Source organism: Aquarana catesbeiana, linkage group LG07, assembly GCF_042186555.1.
Source record: "Aquarana catesbeiana isolate 2022-GZ linkage group LG07, ASM4218655v1, whole genome shotgun sequence".
Classification (NCBI taxonomy): domain Eukaryota; kingdom Metazoa; phylum Chordata; class Amphibia; order Anura; family Ranidae; genus Aquarana; species Aquarana catesbeiana.
Window position 1 is genome coordinate 313,305,115 of NC_133330.1, and position 21,486 is coordinate 313,326,600.

The 21,486-nt window shown below is 41.4% G+C and overlaps 2 protein-coding genes across 15 annotated transcripts in view; one reads left to right on the forward strand and one right to left on the reverse strand.

The window, feature by feature from the left end:
• FUBP1 (far upstream element binding protein 1) overlaps positions 1 to 21,486 on the forward strand; it is a 124,736-nt gene that overhangs the window by 60,247 nt on the left and 43,003 nt on the right. The window lies entirely within an intron of this gene.
• Positions 1 to 21,486, reverse strand: part of NEXN (nexilin F-actin binding protein) — an 88,834-nt gene that overhangs the window by 28,306 nt on the left and 39,042 nt on the right. For 3 of the 10 annotated variants that reach the window (XM_073593689.1, XM_073593692.1, XM_073593691.1), the window contains exons 3-10: positions 17,438 to 17,629; positions 14,552 to 14,630; positions 10,832 to 10,980; positions 9,988 to 10,029; positions 6,986 to 7,183; positions 6,497 to 6,676; positions 5,860 to 6,045; positions 2,663 to 2,860 (exon numbers count right to left, since the gene is read on the reverse strand). In XM_073593689.1, coding sequence (XP_073449790.1) covers positions 2,663 to 2,860; positions 5,860 to 6,045; positions 6,497 to 6,676; positions 6,986 to 7,183; positions 9,988 to 10,029; positions 10,832 to 10,980; positions 14,552 to 14,630; positions 17,438 to 17,629 — 1,224 coding nt within the window. The remainder of the gene's footprint in view (positions 1 to 2,662; positions 2,861 to 5,859; positions 6,046 to 6,496; positions 6,677 to 6,985; positions 7,184 to 9,987; positions 10,030 to 10,831; positions 10,981 to 14,551; positions 14,631 to 17,437; positions 17,630 to 21,486) is intronic. The other 7 variants (XM_073593694.1, XM_073593696.1, XM_073593695.1 and 4 more) reach the window with 5 other exon arrangements.

Below are 21,486 nucleotides of genomic sequence, written 5' to 3' on the forward strand. Positions count from 1 at the left end.
CTCATAGCGAGATTCCTCCTGAGGCTCAAGAAGTCAACAGCATTGGTGATAGCAGTGATCCCTTTCTGGCCGAGGAGGCCATGGTTTACTACCCTCATGCAGCTGAACACGGCAGAGCCTCTGCCTCTCCCATTGACGACAGACCTACTCTCCCAGGGACATCTTCTTCACCCGAACCCGGGGAAGCTACACTTGATGGCCTGGAGACTGAAAGGGCTAGGTACCTAGAGCAGGGCTGTTCCCAGAAGGTGGTGGATACCTTACTCCAGGCCAGAAAGCCTACTACCAACATCACGTACAGAAGAGTTTGGGAAAAACTTGTCTCCTTCTCCCACCAGCAAGGTTGGGACTCGTCCTCCCCGTCGGTGTCTCACATCTTGGAGTTCCTTCAATCAGGCCTAGAGAAAGGCCTTAGGTCAAGCACCCTGAAGGTCCAGGTATCGGCCCTGTCTGCCTTGACAGGAGTTAAATGGGCGCAAGAGCCTCTGGTGGTTCAGTTTCAGAGGGCCTGTCTAAAGCTGAGGCCCCCCAGAAAACCGTCATTCCCGGTCTGGGATCTCTCAATTGTTCTAGAGTCATTATCCAAGGAACCCTTTTTTCCAATGCAGAGCATATCCCTCTGGGATCTGACGCTGAAGGTTTCATTTTTAATAGCCATAACATCGGCAAAGCGAGTGTCAGAGATGCAAGCTCTAATGGTTAACGAACCATACTTGGTTGTTCTTCCAGACAGGCTAGTCCTAAGGCCTTCGGATCGATTCATCCCCAAGGTGTCCTCATCCTTCCATTTTAATCAGGAGATTAATCTTCCAGCACTCAGCACGGATCAGGGAGACCCTCATCCACTAGATGTTAAGGGTACCGTTATAGAATACCTCTCAGCAACAAAATCCATCAGAAAGTCGGAAAACCTCCTAATTATCCCACATGGTTTCAGGAGAGGTCAAGCGGCATCCTCACGCACCATTGCTTCATGGCTAGTAAAGACCATCAAGAGATCTTACTCACTGAGTAACCATCAAGTACCTGAGGGCTTAAGGGCACACTCCACCAGGGCAGTGGCAACCTCCTGGGCGGCATATTGTAGAGTCTCGGCGGAGACGATTTGCAGAGCGGCTACCTGGTCCTCCAGGAACACCTTCATGTCTCATTACAAGGTGGATTCCGCCTGCTTATCCACGGTGGATTTCGGAAGATCCGTTATCCAGGCCAATTCCTCTATTATTTGATTAATAAACTTAGTTTGAATTCCCACCCAGTCTTTGCGAGTTACTCCCCAAAGTGTATGCTGCCATGATGCGACAGGAAAACGGAAAATTGTATACTCACCTTTCCGTAATTTTCCTTTCCTGTCGTATCTTCATGGCAGCATACAATCTCCCACCCGTCTAAGGTGAGATATATATATACGGAGAATACTGGGCAGGGGCCATCTCTACAACTTATAGCTATGTAGTCCTATCAGGTTGTGGGGGCGGAGTCACAACCCAAAGTGTATGCTGCCATGAAGATACGACAGGAAAGGAAAATTACGGAAAGGTGAGTATACAATTTTCCGTTTTCTACGCAGAGCCACACCAGATTTTGCACTCTCCAGTTTTAGTAAATCAACCCCAGTGCAGAATAAGGCTTGATAGTCAGTAATGGGGAAAGTGCAGCCGCAAGAAGACCACAGCCAATACTGGAGACTAGCCCTCTGCCTGACTTTTTTTTGTCATAGCTTCAAGAGTTTGTTACCTGTTTTTGAACAGTGTAAAAAAAAAATAAAAACTTTTATAATTTTATGGAGCATTTTGTAATAGTTTATGCATGCACATCCAAGAGAGCAAGCGTATCTTAGGCTACTTTCACACTGAATCGTTCAGGGCGCGCTTTACTGTCGTTTTAGCGGCGCTATTCGGCCGCTAGCGGCCGAAAAAGGGTTAAAAGCGCTGCAGCAGCGGCACTTTGTAGGCGGGTTTGGAGCGTTGCCCCATTGTTTTCAATGGGAAGGGGTGCTTTAGGAGCAGTAAATACACCGCTCCTACAGCGCTCCAAAGATGCGGTTTGCAGGACTTTTTAGACCGCCCTGCAAGCGCACCGATCCAGTGTGAAAGCCCTCGGGGCTTTCATATTGGAGTGCATTGAGCGGCTCTTTCAGGGCGTTTTGCAGGTGCTATTTTTAGCACTTTAGCGCATGCAAAGCGCCTCAGTGTGAAAGGGGCCTTATACCCACAATCTCTAAGACCCCTTTCACACTAAGGCGCTTTACAGGCGCTACAGCGCTAAAAATAGCGCCTGTAAAGCGCCGCTCCTGTCTCTCCAGTGTGAAAGCCCGAGTGCTTTCACACTGGAGCGGTTTGCTTGCAGGATGGTAAAAAAACTCCTGCAAGCAGCATCTTTGGAGCGGTGTATACACCGCTCCTGCCCATTGAAATGAATGGGCAGCGCGGCTATACCGCCGGCATAGTGCTGCAGCAGCGCTTTGCGGTGGTTTTAATCCTTTCTCAGCCGCTAGCGGGGGTAAAAGCCCCCAGCTAGCGGCCGAAATTGACGGTAAATCGGCGCTAAAAATAGCGGTACTTTACTGCCGACGCACCCACCCGCCTCAGTGTGAAAGGGTCCTGAGGCTGTTTTAGGAATTTCATCATGCAGTATGCTGGTGAATTTGTTGAAGACATACCATGTTTTTCCTTGCCTCTGCAAACTGCTTCCTCTCGTCTTCCAGTCTCCTCCGGGCTTCCTCTTCTGCTCTCCTGTGCTCCTCTTCTCTTCTTTGTTTTTCCAGTTCTTCAAAACCTAATTTCAGTTTGCCAGGTTGGCTGTACTCTTTTGTATCTTCCAGTCTGAATTTTTCGTCATCCTCCTCCTCATTGGAGGCCTGTAAATGCAACATATTTACTTGCCCAAACATTTTAAAAACTTTTACAAGAAGCTTCCCAACTCATGTTAAAGTGAGCAACTTCCTGGCCATCTCAAAATATTGATATTGGGCTTACATAGAGCTGAACTAGCCAGTCTGATGTCACAGGTCTTTTTTTTTTTTTTTTTCACGGAGGGGAACAGTCCTTCTATCTGGACCTAGCAGTGCTCAGTCCAGGAGTAATGTGATGACAGCCTGGGCTCACAGGAAGTAGGCAGACAACCAAAGAGCTTAGAGGATTTATAGTGGCAAAGTACTGCAGGGCACAGCTGCGGTCTCGAGGTGAGCTTTTTTTAGCAATGCTGCTTTTTAATTTTAACAGACACTGGGCATCAAAGTAAATAAAAAACAACTAGAGTTCTACTTTAAGTGTAAGTTTTAAAAGAAATTGGTGTAAATACTTCATTTTTATCTTAGTATCTGCATAGCAGAGTTCAGAGAGAAAGAGAGCAGCAGCACAAGAAGTCAGTTGTACTGTAGTGTTCATGTGCTAACAAGGAACATGTTGATAAGGGAGGAGGGCTTAGTTATATATATATATATATATATATATATATATATATATATATATATATATACACAAAGTGCCTTGAAAAAGTATTCATAACACTTGAAATTTTCCATATTTTGTCATGTTACAACCAAAAATGTATTTTATTGGGATTTTATGTGCTAGACCAACACAAAGTGGCACATAATTGTGAAGTGGAAGGAAAATGATAAATGGTTTTCAACATTTTTTTACAAATAAATATGTGAAAGTGTGGCGTGCATTTGTATTCAGCCCCCCTGGGTCAATACTTTGTAGAACCACCATTCCCTGCAATTACAGCTGCAAGTCTTTTTGGGTATGTCTCCACCAGCTTTGCACATCTAGAGAGTGACATTTTTACTCTGTCAGATTGGATAGAGAGCGTCTGTGAACAGCAATTTTCAAGTCTTGCCACAGATTCTCAATTGGATTTAGGTCTGGACTTTGACTGGGCCAATCTAACACATGAATATGCTTTGATCTAAACCATTCCATTGTAGCTCTGGCTGTATGTTTAGGGTCGTTGTCTTGCTGGAAGGTGAACCTCCACCTCAGTCTCAAGTCTTTTGCAGACTCTTAACAGGTTTTCTTCTAAGATTGTCCTGTATTTTTCTCCATCCATCTTCCCATCAACTCTGACCAGCTTCCCTGTCCTTGCTGAAGAAAAGCATCCCCACAACATGATTCTGCCACCATCATGTTTCACGGTGGGGATGGTGTGTTCAGGGTGATGTGCAGTGTTAGTTTTCCACCACAAATGCACGCCACACTTTTCACATATTTATTTGTAAAACATTTTGAAAACCATTTATCATTTTCCTTCCACTTCACAATTATGTGCCACTTTGTGTTGGTCTATCACATAAACTCCCAATAAAATACATTTACATTTTTGGTTGTAACATGACAAAATAGACATGGAAAATTTCAAGGAGTATTAATACTGTATATATACACTGTATATATGTATATATATATATATATATATATATATATAAAATATCGCACACACACTATACTGTATTACCGATAGTATTGGGGCGCCTGCCTTTACACGCAGATGAACTTTAATGGCATCCCAGTCTTAGTCTGTAGGGTTCAATATTCAGCTGGCCCACCCTTTGCAGCTATAACAGCTTCAAATCTTCTGGGAAAGCTGTCCACAAGGTTTAGGAGTGTGTCTATGGGAATGTTTGACCATTCTTCCAGAAGTGCATTTGTGAGGTCAGGCACTGATGTTGGAGAGAAGGCCTGGGTCGCAGTCTGCGCTCTAATTCATCCCAAAGATGCTCTATCGGGTTGAGTTTGGGACTCTGTGCAGGCCAGTCAAGTTCCTCCACCCCAAACTCGCTCATCCATGTGTTTAAAGACACACCTTTGTGCACTGGTCCAAATCATTTGGTGGAGGGGGATTATGAAGTGTGTTTGTTTTTCAGGGGTTGGGCTTGGCCCCTTAGTTCCAGTGACGGGAACTCTTAAGGTGTCAATTCCTGCTCCAACTTTGTGGGAACAGTTTGGGGATGGCGCCTTCCTGTTCCAACATGACTGCGCACCAGTACACAAAGCAAGGTCCATAAAGACATGGATGAGCGAGTTTGGGGTGGAGGAACTTGACTGGCCTGCAGTGAGTCCTGACCTCAACCTGATAGAACACCTTTGGGATGAAATAGAGAGCGGACTGCAAATGTGCTTCTGGAAGAATGGTCAAACATTTCCATAGACACACTCCCAAACCTTGTGGACAGTCTTCCCAGAAGACTGTAATATAGTGTAGGTATATATATATATATATATATATATATATATATATATATATATTTAATCTGTATATGTAGCTGTTTTCCTGCAGTTCAGCTTTTAAAAAAAGCAGCAAGATTTCAAAATTTGTTTTAACCCCAGGCAGCCAAACAGTAAATGATTTATGTTATGCATATATTTTTAAAAATGAATGTAAGTTAAAGTGCATAAGTAATTTGCAAGCTGGCATTATTTGAATAAGCCATCTATAAAATGCAACTACCAAAAAGCGCCCCAAATTAATGATTCCCTGAAATACAGTAGGAAAATGATTGACATATAATTGTTGCAGCAGCCATTTTATATAATTATAGCAAGAAGCTAAAAAATGCATCAGCATTCTGCAGGTAAATATATCTGAATTCTTTCATTTTTATTAAATTAAGTTGACTAAATGTAGTTTGTTTAAATTAGAGCATGTAAAAACTTCTAGTTAAAGCAAAGCTCCTTGCCTCAAGCTCACCCGCTGCATGCTTCCAACTACTAAATACAACGATAATAGAAGATACATTCACTTTGTAAAATGCATTTGTTGAATGTATTGGAGAACTGAAAGAACTAGCTTTAAAAAAATCGATTTCTGTCACGTTTACCCCATCATAGTTTAAAAAATATTTTTCTACTCTACCATGCTTTTCCTTGCTTCTGCAAATGCTCTCTTTTCTTCTTCCATCCTCCTTCTTGCTTCCTCCTCTGCTCTTATCCTCTCCTCCTCCTTTCTCTGTCTTTCTAACTCCTCAAAACTCAACTTCAGTTTTCCTGGACGGAGTTCATCTTTGTGTGTGTTGACTTGTTCTTCATCTTCGTCATTGACCTTTGGAAAACAGATGCTAGAACGTTATGCTGTCCTCATTTTGTAGCAAAAGATATTTCTTGTTTAGGTTCTCAGCAACATTTCAGATTATTACATGGAAAGTTGAAGACCCAAAGGAAATCCAAATGTCTACAAAACTAAATATTACGGATAATTACCCTTTCATTTTACTGAGAAGAGATAAAATTAAACATGCTTATTATCAAGGCTAAGGAGCTGTACCTCTGGAAACACACCTCAAGCAATTATCGTAGGGTAGAGGTAAAAAGGGTCAGAAGATTGAGGGAATGTGGGCAGTTTATTTAGGTAGATTAGCTCTAAGCTTTGAAGATGAGATAGGTTGAAATGATCTTCTCTTATATGCTTAAAACGTACCCAAAAAATGATTTGTAAACAAAAACCTTCTAATTAATCAAGAATCCGAAGACTAAAACAATTCCATTTTCTTTACCGCATATTGCCTTGCTTCTTCAAATGCTCGTCTCTCTTCCTCTAACCGTAGACGAGCCTCTTCTTCTGCTAGCTTTCTCTGCTGTTCCTGCCTTTGTTTTTCTATCTCCTCAAATGTTAATTTGAGTTTTCCAGGTGTCATTTGTTCTTTGCTCTTCTTGTCTTGGGTTTCTGTATCATCCTTAGAAAATAAGATGTGCTCTCATAAGTCGGGAAATTTTTTTCGAAGTTGAAATATTGACTGATAACAAAAGTATCGAAGCAACCACAAATACCATAAAACCACGGTCATGTGTGTTACCATCTATGAAAACAACTTAAACACATGAGACATTTCTCTTCTTGTGACTTTGCTTTGGAATTCCTGCCTACAACATGTGGCTAGAACGATATGACCTCTATGTAGATATGATCCTCTCAGTTTAAACCCAGTTTTCTGGTCTTAGCAATTGACAAAAGCTATAACACTTCCAATATATCTAACCATTACCATAGCAGAGGAACGTCTCTTAGCTTCTCTGAATGACCTCCTATGTTCATCATATCTTCTCTTTTTTTCTTCTTCACGTCTGTTCTTTTCTTCCTCTTCCCTCTCTTTTTCCAAATCTTCAAAATGAATATTTATTTTTCCAGGAGATCTAACTGCCTTTTCTGGCGTGACCGCAACTTCCACTTCTTCAGTTCCTTCCTGTTTGAAATAAACATTCTTCTTGGTTAGTGGATTTGTTTTAAAACCACTGTTTTTGCTAAGAGGAAACCTGTGTGTCTTAAGTTGACAAATTCAACTCTGAAAACAAAAGAATGTAAGTTTATATGATACAGGAAGAGTTATTATGGAACAGGATGACCTTGTTGTCAGAGCATCTTCATCAAGGAACCATGTTCAGTAAACGACAGGTATAAATCTTGCAGATTTGTGATTTGACCTATTTTCATCACTCCTTTCGGTAGACTCATTTGATACTGAAAAAATATGAGGAACTTTCGTACTTGTTTTATCTTGCATAACCACTTGACTTGGAAGATTTACCCCCTTTCCTGACTAGGCCTTTTTTTTGCGATACGGCACTCCAGTACATTAACTGACAATTCAATGGTCGTGCAAAACTGTACCCAAATGAAATTAATGTCCTTTTCTCTCACAAATAAAGCTTTCTTTTGGTGGTATTTGATCACCTCTGCCTTTTTTAGTTTTTGCGCTATAGACAAAAAAAGACTGTCAATTTTGAAAAAAAAAATTACTTTCTGCTATAAAACATATCCAATAAAAAAAAATTGAAAAAATCAAATTTCTTCATTAATTTGGGCCAAAATGTATTCATATTTTTGGTTAAAAAAATCCCAATAAGCGTATATTGATTGGTTTATGCAATAGTTATATCTTCAAACTGCAGGATACTTTTTATTCATTTTTTACTAGTAATGGCGGTGATGAGCGACTTATAGTGGGACTGCGATATTGAATCACACATTCTGACACTTTTTGGGGACCAGTATCACTAATACAGTGATCAGTGCTTAAAATATGCACTATATTAATGACACTGGCTGTGAAGGGGTTAATATCAGGGGTGATCAAAGGGTTAACTGCGTGCCTGACTAGTGTTTTTCTAAACTGTGGGAGGTGCTTTTATTAGGGGAAGACATAGGTCCTAGTCCCTGCTTTGCAGAGACACAGGATCCAAGCCTTCCCTCCTGTCAGAATGGCAGTCTTCCTTGTTTACATAGGCAGATTGCAGTTCTGTCTCTGTGGCTGATGATTGGTGGGTTTCGGTTGACATCGAATCCGAGGGTACCCGCTGATCGGCTCCTGCTGTGTGTAATCACAGAAGTATGGAGCGGCCGGTGGCGTGCATTTGCGCCCCCTACCTGGAAGTGCAGGACAGGATCATATATATATATATATATATATATATATATATATATATATATATATATATATATATATACACTACCGTTCAAAAGTTTGGGGTCACCCAAACAATTTTGTGTTTTCCATGAAAAGTCACACTTATTCACCACCATACGTTGTGAAATGAATAGAAAATAGAGTCAAGACATTGACAAGGTTAGAAATAATGATTTGTATTTGAAATAACATTGTTTTTACATCAAACTTTGCTTTCATCAAAGAATCCTCCTTTTGCACACCTTTGGCATCCGTCCACAACACTTTTTTCCAGTCTTCCTCTGTCCAATGTCTGTGTTCTTTTGCCCATCTTAATCTTTTTCTTTTATTGGCCAGTCTCAGATATGGCTTTTTCTTTGCCACTCTGCCCTGAAGCCCAAAATCCCGCAGCCGCCTCTTCACTGTAGATGTTGACACTGGTGTTTTGCGGGTACTATTTAATGAAGATGCCAGTTGGGGACCTGTGAGGCGTCTGTTTCTCAAACTAGAGACTCTAATGTGCTTATCTTCTTGCTTAGTTGTGCAATGCGGCCTCCCACTTCTTTTTCTACTCTGGTTAGAGCCTGTTTGTGCTGTCCTCTGAAGGGAGTAGTACACACCGTTGTAGGAAATCTTCAATTTCTTTGCAATTTCTCGCATGGAATAGCCTTTATTTCTAAGAACAAGAATAGACTGTCGAGTTTCAGATGAAAGTTCTCTTTTTCTGGCCATTTTGAGCGTTTAATTGACCCCACAAATGTGATGCTCCAGAAACTCAATCTGCTCACAGGAAGGTCAGTTTTGTAGCTTCTGGAAGGAGCTAGACTGTTTTTAGATGTGTGAACATGATTGCACAAGGGTTTGCTAATCATCAATTAGCCTTCTGAGCCAATGAGCAAACACATTGTACCATTAGAACACTGGAGTGATAGTTGCTGGAAATGGGCCTCTATACACCTATGTAGATATTGCACCAAAAACTAGACATTTGCAGTTAGAATAGTCATTTACCACATTAGCAATGTATAGAGTATATTTGTTTAAAGTTAGGACTAGTTTAAAGTTAGCTTCATTTAAAAGTACAGTGCTTTTCCTTCAAAAATAAGGACATTTCAATGTGACCCCAAACCTTTGAACGGTAGTGTATATATATATATATATATATATATATATATATATACGTGATCCTGTGCACAGCGGCCGCACTGTAGCAGTAATGCTGCTATAGAGCAGTTGGCAAGTGATTAATTAACACTTAGGCTCAATACGAAAGCAGCAAAAGCAGTTTGTGTTTAATACAGCTATACCTTTTGTAATGCCTGTAGTCCATGCATCAGAGAGGTAGCTATTTTGTGGATTGGGCAAATATTTTAAAGAATCTACAGTTTAAAATTAGCAGGAGCAAGTGACATAATTTTTAGGTTGCTACTTTGATCTATCATGTTACGTTAACACATTTCTTTAAAATTAAATTGTAGACATGGTCACCAGTACATTACCTTGTGAGTTTAAAAACAGGCTATTTCCTTATCCAGTAAGTGTTAGTGAAGACAGTGGAAAAATAGGAAGAAAGGATTTTTTTAATTGAATAAATATCTTTTTACCTCCATGTCCGAGTCACTTTCCGCACAGTTAATGTCCTCAATCTATCAAATGAGAATTTTAAAGTGTCAAACCCTTCTGCTTATCTTTTACAAAATAAAAAAAATGTTTTTTTTCTTCCTCAAAAATAATCTCTTCTGAACAGCTCAAGATCTCAGGTGCACTGGAAAGAATGTAATTCTGTTAAAACATTTCTAAATTTAAAACAACTCCTGAAATTGAAAATACAGATCTGTAAGCTTATAGCTATTAAAAAAGTAAACTATAAAAGGCCAATGTTCTACAATTGTTTTTAGTTCTGTTTTTTTCATCCTTTTATTAGAAAATCACTTCAGTGAGTGTCGCTGTAGCACGTATATGCACAAAAAAAAAAAAATCAAAGGAGCAAGAAATATAGAACGCTGTATCTTTAATTATGCTTATCTGCACATGAAAGCTTAGAGAAAGAACTTTTGTGCTGGCTGTCACTTGGCAAAACATTTTTTTCTGATGACTACGTCAACTAACAAGCATACTTGTACACTCTTGACATTCATCTTCCTTGTCTCTTTACCACCTTTGAGCAGTGTTAAACATGCATTGTTGCAAGCTGCAAAACATGCCTAAAATTACTAAATGTCAGCTGCAGACTTAATTTATAAACAATTCGATGGTTAGTTCTAGCTAAGGCTTAATGTAAGAATTTTCAGTATCTATATTGCAGCAGGTAACCCATGAATTCAGTCTATAGTATGTGTGGTACAGAAGAACTAGGACAAAAGGCATAGTAATACATTCTGCAATTTGTTATCCGTGAACTGCTGTCAGCACTTTGATCAAGTGCATGTTTGAGTATTTGAGCCATACCTGTTCGGCTCTCTTGGCCAGTTCACGCTGAATCTTTCTTTTCTCCTTTAAGTCTTGTTCAAGCCTCCTTTTTCTCTCCTCCTCCATTCTTTTCCTTTCCTCATCTTGTCTTTGCTTCTCCATCTCTGCAAATTTCCCTTTAACTGTACCTGAACAGAAAGAGCTGATTGGTTTAGGAGTCACAAACGCGTACAAGCTCCAGTTTCCATGAACAACACTTTTGTATACCACTTAAAGTGTTTGTGCAACCAAAACTTTTTTTAGTAGAATAGGCAAAAGCTAGAACCCTAGAACCCCACCAACTTTTATTTCCATTCATGTCCATGTTGGAGTTTTATCCTCACAAGGACAGTAGGTGAGGTAAAATCTTCATAACGGGGCCCCAGATAGCAGCAAAAACCCACAAGAGTTCTTATATTTCCCTGCTCTATCTAAAATTAGATAAATACATTTTGGCAAAGCATATGCTTTAAATAGAGGATGACAGGTAAGGTACTATTGCTCAATGAAAATGAAGCTACTGCTTCTATATTCTTTCTCATGAGCCTTTTGTTAAAGATAACCTGTCATGAATAGAATATGTGGGCTTGAACTGATGACTTCTTTATGAAAGTGTAGACTCACTGCATGTACAGTGCTCAGGATAAATGAGTACACCCCATTAAATTTGTCAGAAAACCTTTACTTTCCTTTCAGAATTAACATTTTCAATGGGACACCATACTACAAAATACTCCCATAAATGCGGGCCATTGATTGCAACCAAGATTTGTTAATTTGCACACACAGAAAGTATTTTTCCTAATTCCGACCATGTGGACCATGTTGCAAAAATTAATACACCCCAATAAAAGTCTAAGGCCTCGTTCCCACGAGGCGGATCCGCTCAGCTCTGTCCGCCAGCTCAGCAGGAGATCTCTCTGTTGATCTCCGCTGAGCCGGCGGATGACAAGGTCCGTCTCTGCTCACTGAGCGGGGAGGGGCCTGTCAGAGCGCCGCCAATTCCTATGGAGGGATCGGACGAAAATGGACAGCATGTCAGTTTTTATCAGATCTCATACGATCCGATCTGCCAGGACAGATGCGAACGTAGGGCCATACGTCTGATTCTATCGGATCGGATGTCAGCGGTTACCATGGTAACCGCTGACATCCGTCGCTCCATAGACCTGCGTCCGTTCAGGTGCGCCTAAAAAACTGACAGGCGGACCTGAAAGGTCCGTTTGTGTGAAAGGGGCCTTAGGAGCAAAGCTAAGTTTTAGATAACAAAATTCTAATTAATAAGAATTCAACTACAGGTGAGTAATTATTCATTAAACAGGTGTCCAGCGGACAGTTGATTATAAAAGGGTGTTACTTAACAAAGTAAGTAACCCATTTTCTGCTGTCAGCAATGGCACCACATGGAAGAGAAAATTCACAAGGCCTGAGAAAGAAAATAATTTCTTTACACAAGAAAGATGAAGGCTACAAGAAGATCAGCAATTTTTTTCTTATCAGTCAAAATACTGTAGTAAAAGTGATACAAAAATTTAACAAAAATGGTACTGCAACCATCTCACAGAGACATCCAGGCAATCCACAGAAGTTAGCACCTTGACAGGAGCGTCTTCTGATGAGAAGTATTGAAGAAAAGCACAATGCAAGTTCACTGCAGTTAGCTAAAGAAGTAGAAAGCCAAACTGGGGTGATTGTTTCCTGTGACACAATATGGCATACACTGCAGAGGAATGGCATACATGGGTGTTGTCCATGAAGGCAGCCTCTCCTAAAGACAATGCACAAAAAACCCCGCCTAGAATTTTCCAGGGCCCATGCTGGAAAAGACTGCTGGGACTCTGTACTCTGGAGTGATGAGACCAAGATAAATGTTTTTGGAACTGGTGGCTTCAAAACTATGGCGCTGCAAAGGTGAGGAGTACAAAGAAAAATGCATGGTGCCTACAGTGAAACATGACGGTGGCAGTGTCCTTATGTAGGGCTGCATGAGTGCTACTGGTGTCAGGGAGCTGCATTTCATTGATGGTATCATGAATTCACAGATGTACTGCTCTATATTGAAAGAGAAGATGCTACCATCACTCTGTGCCCTTGGTCGTTGTGCATTCGGTGGCCAAGTATGTCTCCTGATCTGAACCCAATCGAACATCTATGGGGAGTTTCTGAAGAGACAAGTTGAGCATCACTCTCCATCCAGGCTCTAAAGGGGGTCGTTCTTGAAGAATGGAAAAAGATAGATCTTGCACTGTGTCACCAACTTGTTCATTCCATGCCTAGAAGACTTGGTGCTGTCCTCACAAATCACGGAGGTCATACAAAATACTAGATGTAGTAGTTTTTGTTGTGGGGTGTATTCATTTTACATCAACTAACCACTTGCCGACCGCCGCATGTACATATACGTCCTAACTTTGGCGGCGGATATCGTTGTTATGGCAGCAGCTAGCTGCCATAACCCCGGTATCCCCATTTTTGGCCGGCTACAAGATAAAAGTGGTCTTTGCCGCGGATTCGCCGCAAGATCACTTTTATCGGTGGTGGGAGAGGGCCCTCCCCCGGTGCCCTCCGCCGCTTAGGGGAGGCAGCGGCGGAAGCGATCGCGTCCTTTCCCTAGCTGTGCATGGAGACGAGTGAGGGGAAGATGGCCCCCCACCCGTCTCCATGACACTGCAGGGCAGAAGCGAAGTCAAAACGTCACTTCCACCCATACGTCTTAAAGGCACATTTTTTCAATGTCAATGTCAATTTTATTAAATGACTTTTTAAAATTTTTTTTTATTGCATTTTAGTGTAAATATGAGATCTGAGGTCTTTTTGACCCCAGATCTCATATTTAAGAGGACTTGTCATGCTTTTTTCTATTACAAGGGATGTTTACATTCCTTGTAATAGGAATAAAAGTGACACATTTTTTTTTAAACAGTGTAAAAATAAATAAAATCAAGTAAAATAAATAAGAAAAATAAGAAAAAAATTTTTTAAAACGCCCCGTCCCGACGAGCTCGCGCGCAGAAGCGAACGCATACGTGAGTAGCGCCCGCATATGAAAACGGTGGTCAAACCACACATGTGAGGTATAATATATAATGTTTGGGGGTTCTAAGTAATTTTCTAGCAAAAAAAAACTGTTTTAAACATGTAAACACCTAAATTCCAAAACGAGGCTGGTCTTTAAGTGGTTAAGTAAAACTGAAGATTTTGTAATCTTAAACTTACTTTTATGTAATGAGCTAAACAAATGTTCTATAAAACTTAGTTTGTCACATTGTGGAAAATGTTCTTGTGTTCATTGAGATATTTATTAAAATCTTGCTTTTCAAAAGGGGTTAACTCATTTATTCTGAGCACTGTATATATAGAGTGAAGTAAGAACTGTTGTACTTCTTCCTGATCAGAGATTCGGTAAAACGGCCGGGTCACTAGCATTTCAGAAGAAGAGTTTGGAAACAAAAGCACATATTTTTGTAATGTTTCCTTTAAAAAAATGCAATAACGGAATATGCTCTCCAATCCAAAACATATTGTTTTTCCTACTACCCCATTGATAATTTATTAAAGCACCTTTAATGACATGCTTTTTCATGCACCTATGTATCCACTAAGCTTGTCATCAACATTGGTGTATTCATTGTGTAAGACCACAAGGGGGCATTAGAATGACATCAGTTGAACGTAGATTTTTTTTGTTTTTTTGTTGTATGATTTATTTATCTCACTTACCGGTGAGTTTTGGAACATATCCCTTTTCTACCTGTTTGGGTTTATCTTCTTCATCATCAGAAGCTAGCAGTTCTTTCATCTGGACAAATGGAAAAGACAACTTGGTTAACTGAATGCAGAAATAAAATGTTAGATTACAGATACAGAGGTTTATCTACTGAAGTCAAATAGACAGTTCACTTTGCAAGGGAGGTTGCACTTGGCAGGGGAATTTTCTGAGAGCGTAGTGAATGAGGTGAAGCTCTGCTGATTTCCATCATCTGCAAGCAAACGTGCTTTTTTTTGTTCCTTGCAAGTGATTGGGTATTCTTTGCAAAGCAACATTTCACCACATTCACTAAGCTCTGGGGAGAATATCCTTGCAAAGCGCAACTTCCTTTGCAAATTGAACAGCCTATTTGCCTTTAGTAAATCAACCCCACTGTATCCAAATTGTCATTTTTTCGATACTGAAAAATGTTTTGCAGGGGAGACTATGACACAAGAGAACAGTATATACAATAACGGTCATTGGTACTTAATTTCCATTGACGGTACCTAAATTGGAGTTTAGCTTTTGGAAATGTGTTTCCAAGAATGAGTTTACCTCCAAGAATGTCCTTGTATTGTAGAACTGAACAATAGTACCATAAAATGAATGTGCTACATTTAATTCTGTTCATCTCCTTATTTGTAAGCTAATAGCTTAATGAAGGACAGAACTTAAAATGCAGAAGTACGATGTAATGACAGTTATAAGATTCCCTGCATGACTGATATCCAAGTTTAGGTACTGAATATAAACTTGTATAGGCAGACAAGAAAAGATATTTTAGGGTGAACTCACATTGGCAAATTTATCTGAGAATGGTTCACCCCTTGGTCTGGTTTGTTTGTGTAGTTTGAGTGCTCCAAACCATGTCTAGGAATATTAGGCATACAATGCCCGGCACCACTTGGAAGGGATGGGTTCACATGTGATCTGATACGATTTGCTTCAGTGTGAGCGCAAACTGTGCCAGAGCACAGAACTCTCTATAGGTGACTGAACACAGAAGTGAAGATCACTGGTGTCTGGTTGGCAGAGGTGTTGATGTAAGTGTGCCCAGGAACACTTGCTTTAGCCCAATTCAATTCAACAGTGCCCAGTGTGAGTGCACCTGTAGACACTTTTGGCACTGCAGCTTTTAGTACAACCCTCATAAGAAATGTATGAGGGCCTTCTTAAAATGCCTTGCCATATCTGTCTTCAATTCTTCCCTGCTGTTGCCCAATGGTAGTCTCCAGTTCAAACCCAACCAATCAGCTGTTAAACTTTTTGATTGCCATACACAGAAACTCCCCCCATCACCAGATCTTGGTGCACTAGTGTGACATACAGGCAGCTTGTACTGAAAACCAAAGAAATGCTATGAAGAAGGGCCAGCAGCACTGATAGCCTCCAAGCTGCACTTCAAACCACTGATTTGCAAGTGGAACAGGCAAGACACTCATTGCTAATAAGCAGTGTGGAAGGATGCCCGTACATGCCAGCTGTGTAGGAGAGTGGCCATGGGATTTTCACTTCCTAATGTAAGTTTTTACACTGATTGATGAGGGAAGCTTTGATAATCATTGGTTCTAGTGATAGCCATAGTCTAGGGCAGCCTTTCTCAACTATGGTTCCTCCAGAGGCTGATAGGGGTTCCTTAACCGCCCTGGCAGGTTTTCCTGAGTGTGGCTTAGTGTTTCAGTACCATTAGCGGTAACCCCGAGCCACACTCGGGATTGCATCTCAGGATCCTGGTGCGGTATACTTACCTTGTCCCCAGGATCCTGTGATGTCCCCCCCGCTGTGTCTGTGGGCTGTGTCCTCCAGCCCGATGCCTCTGTGTGCCGGCTCCGTTCCCTGCGAGCATCGTGACGCATGGGGGTGGAGCCCTGCGGCAATTTAAAAAAAATAGAAAGTTCATAACACATACAGTACACTGGAATCTTACAGATTACATTACTGTATGAAATCATTTCACCTCCCTTTTGTCCTTAGTGGTTTGTCCAGTGCCCTGCATGCAGTTTTATATTATATATACTGTTCTTTCTGCCTGGAAACTTGAGATTGTCCATAGCAACTAAAAAGTGTCCCTTTATGTCAAAAGTGGTTTTAGACCAGTTAGAAAACAGCGATAGTAAATTAGAACACTTGCAGAATTGAGCGATAGTGAATCGTGGGGAAATTCATTTTATTATTATTATATTATTATTTTTTATAATTATTTATAGTTATTTATTATATTATAATTTATGATTTTTTGTTTCAAACTTTATCATATCCAGGATATCTACTAGACTAGACTCTTATTTGGACAGATTTAAGTGTGTTATTGCTAAGAATTACAGGCCTACAATATATAACGTCAAATTTCTATGCAAAACAATTGTACCGCTTTGAGACGCAAAAATCTGACATAATCATACCACCAGGGTGGTTAAGCAATGAGCAACCTCTGCCTCTCAGTTGCGTAACCATTAAGAATTATCTCTTTAGCAATCTATAAGGAGGTTATTTTTCACAATTAACACAAATGTAACGAGCATTCTTCTTGACCATCACACTAATGTACAGTGAGCAGTTATTAGCAAGGTTTCCCTGAGGCCCGGAAAGTTATTTCAAGGGTTCCTCCATGTTAGGAGGCGGCTGGTCTAGGCAGTTTGAAGTAAATGTGGTGAATTAATATAGGATAATGTAACCCCTTACCCCCCCCCCCCCCCTTCCCAAAATAAAATTAACTTTCTGTTCAAATTTTAAATTTCTGTGACCTGTAAAAAAGCAGTCAAGTTGTGTTCTTGTACTTTGTCCCATGGCCAAGTCAATGATATCTAATTCATCTAAACACACTAGTGTAAGAGTGAATTATCTGGACAGAGAACCTCTTGCTTCCTTTTGTTCCAGATTTTCTCTCTGTTATATTGCTCTTTCCTCCGCTGTCTCTCCTCTGTGGTTTTCCTCTGGCTCCTCTCCTCTCTGGCTTTATGCATGGCTTCAAATTTGTTCATTACATCTCCCTTTTCAAGCTTGGGGACGTAGCATTTTTGGACAGGCTTAGTTGAAGAGAGCAGAATCTTGAAGATGAGAAAAACAGGAAAAGTCAGAAAAGCGTGACAGATTAGGCAATAGAAGATGGATAGTAGAAGTGAGTCTGTAGCAGGGCTTGTGCTTTCATTCTGCAATTCTGCTTAAAGCTGAACCCTGGCCTTACCTTCAGTCTTGCACAGTAGTGCAGGTTCCTCTCCTGTGCAGAAATTGTTGAATCTGATTGCACTGCACACTGTGAGCTTCTCACAGTGTGCATCAGAAGCTGTAGCAAATGAGACAGAGCCAGTCTCATTTCCTGCTTGAGGATGTCAAGTATCATTCATCTCTTTCCTCCCCAGCTGAACTGGAAAACCCTCTTTTGTTCAGTGCATTTTAGTCCTTTGAATCACAGAGGGTCAGCATTACGGGGGGACATTATTTAGGGCACTCTGATGTTTTCAGGAATCTATGTACAGCTCCACCCACCAGCCATGATCTGCCCGTTTTGCACAGAGACCCGGGAATGACATTACTGGGTCTAAAATAAGGTAGGTAAAGAAAGCTCTGTTAATTAATAGTGTAATTAGCCTATTGATAGGGGGAGGGGGGTGGAGGAGTAATATAGAATGTTCTCTGATTGGAGAGGTAGGGTGGTGACATCATGATTTCCACCTCATTCAATCAGAGAACACCAATTATTATCATTCCAATTATTTAAACTAAATACAAGGTATTCTGCTCAAATGAGCGACTCCCTGCTCTGTATGTGAAGAGGATGCCACTTGGCACAGGACTTGAAAGATCATGTAGTATTGCCAACTACTATAGTGATTGCCAGCTTCCCTAACCGTCCTTCAGGTATGTGATCTGCATACTGGGATTGGTCCAAGCTGGACCAATCCCAGTATGCAATTAAGATTATACTTGGAGTTCAGCTTTAAGTCCAGGACATATCAGCTGGATGATAAATTGGGGTGCAGATGAGAAAGAAAAACTCAATGAGAATGAAAAATATGCTGAAAAGATCAATGAAGAGTGTTGTGTTATTTAATACCAACATGCAGTATCTCATTGTATCCTATAGAAGTCATTGTTGCAGTTCTCTTGAACCTCTTAAACACCAGCCACCTCTTAAGGTGAGAAGTACAGCCTGGAGTAGCTAGAAGTAGTTATTCACATTCAGTTGGACTAGCTTTGTAATAAAGATGCTTATCCAAGCTGCTTCTTCAGTTCTCAGTAGAAGTAAACAAAGCAAGGCACAAATAGCTAAGTGCAAAGAGCAGTGATCTGCAGTAATCAGAATTCACATGAAGTTGGACCAGACCAGATGGACTCTTGTTTTTTGGGTACTGCACTTTGTACTTGGCCCGAAGGGCCTTTTTAGAGATGGTCATTGCTATGGGAGTGCGCTGTCACAGATTTCCCAGGCTGCAAAATATGTAGGGAACCAAGAGCTTCTATGCTTGGTAGAGGGACAAAGTCAGGAGGAGCTCTTCCTTACTCTACTTTGAGAGAGATTATACAAATATGTAAGTGGTTTGAACTAAGGCTCCCCCTTGGGAGAGCGTGACTAACCCTGGCTGGGGGCAGGAGGCAAAAGAAGCTTTTCCATCAAATCATAAAGCAAAATGATAACAGACAGGGCCTAGGATTGAGACTGGTGGGGTTGGTTTCTGGCATTTTCCAGGGTTGACAATGTATAGCTTGTGGGCCCTATCTGAGAATTTGACCAGGGAAGACATTTCTGATAGCTAGAGTGGAAAATTAGAGTGCAACTCCTGAGCCAGGGTGGGATTGGACAGCATGGGTTGACCTGGAAAAGCATTTGGTGGGGTTGATCTACTAAAACTGGAGAGTGCAAAATCTGGTGCAGCTGTGCATGGTAGCCAATCAGCTTTTAACTTCAGCTTGTTCAGTTAAGCTTTGGCAAAAAAAATGGAATCTGGTTTCTATTCAGAGCTGTACTTGATTTTTCACCCTCCGGTTTAAAGTGATTGTAAAGTCTTGTTTGTTTTTCTATTAAAGTAACACATATATTATACTTACCTGCTCTGTGCAGGGGTTTTGCACAGTGCAGCCCAGATCCTCCCCTTTCGGGTCCCTGGCTGGTGCTCCTGGCCCCTCTCTCCTGTTGAGTACCCCCACAGCAAGCAGGTTGCTATGGGGGCACCTGAGCTGCAGCTCCGTCTATCCATTCAGACATAAAGCTGCGGTTCGGCCCTGCCCCCGCTCTCTCCTGATTGGCAAACTGAGTTTGATTGACAGCAGCGGGAGCCAATGGCGCCTCTGCTGTGTCTCAGCCAATCAGGAGTGATAGTCCCGGATGGCCGATTTACTCGTGGACATCGCTGGATAGAGGTGGGGCTCAGGTATATATTAGGGGGCTTGGCTGCTGCACACAGAAGGCTTTTTATCTTAAAGGGGTTGTAAAGATGTTTTTTTTTTTTTTTTAAAATAACAAACATGTTATACTTACCTTCACTGTGCAGCTCGTTCTGCACAGAGTGGCCCCGAACCTGGTCTTCTGGGGTCCCTCGGCGGCTGTTTCAGCTCCTCCCCGCAAGCATTTACCACCTACATGCGAGCTCCCTCGCACGGTGGTGAGTGCTTGCGGGCGCGCTCCCGTGATACAGCCGGCGGCTATAGCCGCTCGCTGTATCACTTGGCCCCGCCCCCCGGCGCGCCGCGTCATCGGATGTGATTGACAGCAGCGCGAGCCAATGGCTGCGCTGCTTTCAATCCATCCACTGCAGCCAATCAGCGACCAGGCTGAGCTGCAATGAAGCTGACGAGGACGAGGAGCGAAGATTCGAGGCGTCAGGTAAGTAAAACGGGGGGGCTGGGGGCGGCGGTACTGTCAAAAGTTTTTTCACCTTAATGCATAGAATGCATTAAGGTGAAAAAATTTTTACCTTTACAACCCCTTTAATGCATAGAATGCATTAGGATAGAAAACCTTCTGTCTTTACAATCACTTTAAGTAAATCAACCCCATTGTTTCTAGAGCTCCATAGTACTGGAACAAACAGAAGATAGTCACAAGTGGTTGGTTTCAGTAGGGGTATTGGGCCCCCTTACATGTATTTTGTAATTGTTTACAGATTGTATTTCAGGTGTGGTAATACCAGACTTATTTTCTACATTTTTGTTTGTCTCTCTTTATGGCAATCATAAAATACCCTCAGGCTAACAACTACGGTATATACTCGAGTATAAGTTGAATTTTTCAGCACATTTTTTTGTGCTGAAAGTACCCCCCCTCGACTTATACTCGAGTCAACCACTTTTCTGCAGCAAAAAATTTCATTTTCCGAACCGACTTTGGGGCCCCGTATCTCAGGGCCACTTGGTGCTAGGAACCCCAAATTTGGTATGCTAACATATCCAAAGCTGGGGTTCCTATCACCAAGTAGCCCCGAGATACGGAGCCCCAAAATAGGTTCGGAAAATGTCATTCTTTGCTGCAGAAAAGACATTTTCTGAACCGATTTTTGGGGCCCTGTATCTCGGGGCCACTTCTTGCTAGAAACCCCAGCTTTAAATATTTTATGGTGCTAGTTCCACTGGGTTTGCACATCAAATTTGGGGTTCAAAGCACTAAGTGGCCCTGAGATACGGGGCCCCAAATTTGGTCAACTGTGTCCATCTGCAGCAATGTCATTTCGGGACCCTTTGGGTTCAGAGACCCCAAATTTTGGCTGCAGCTAGGGGGCATCTAGGAACCCTTAACTACCAAGTTTGAAGTTCGGGGGACCTATGGCTGCAAATGGGAACAGTAAGGCATGCAAATGGGCACGGGAGGTTGCAAATGGGCATTGTTGACCCTCTTTTCCACTTACAGTAGCTGTGCATTTCTCACCCTCGTCTTATACTCAGGTCAATAAGTTTTTCCCATTTTTTTGTG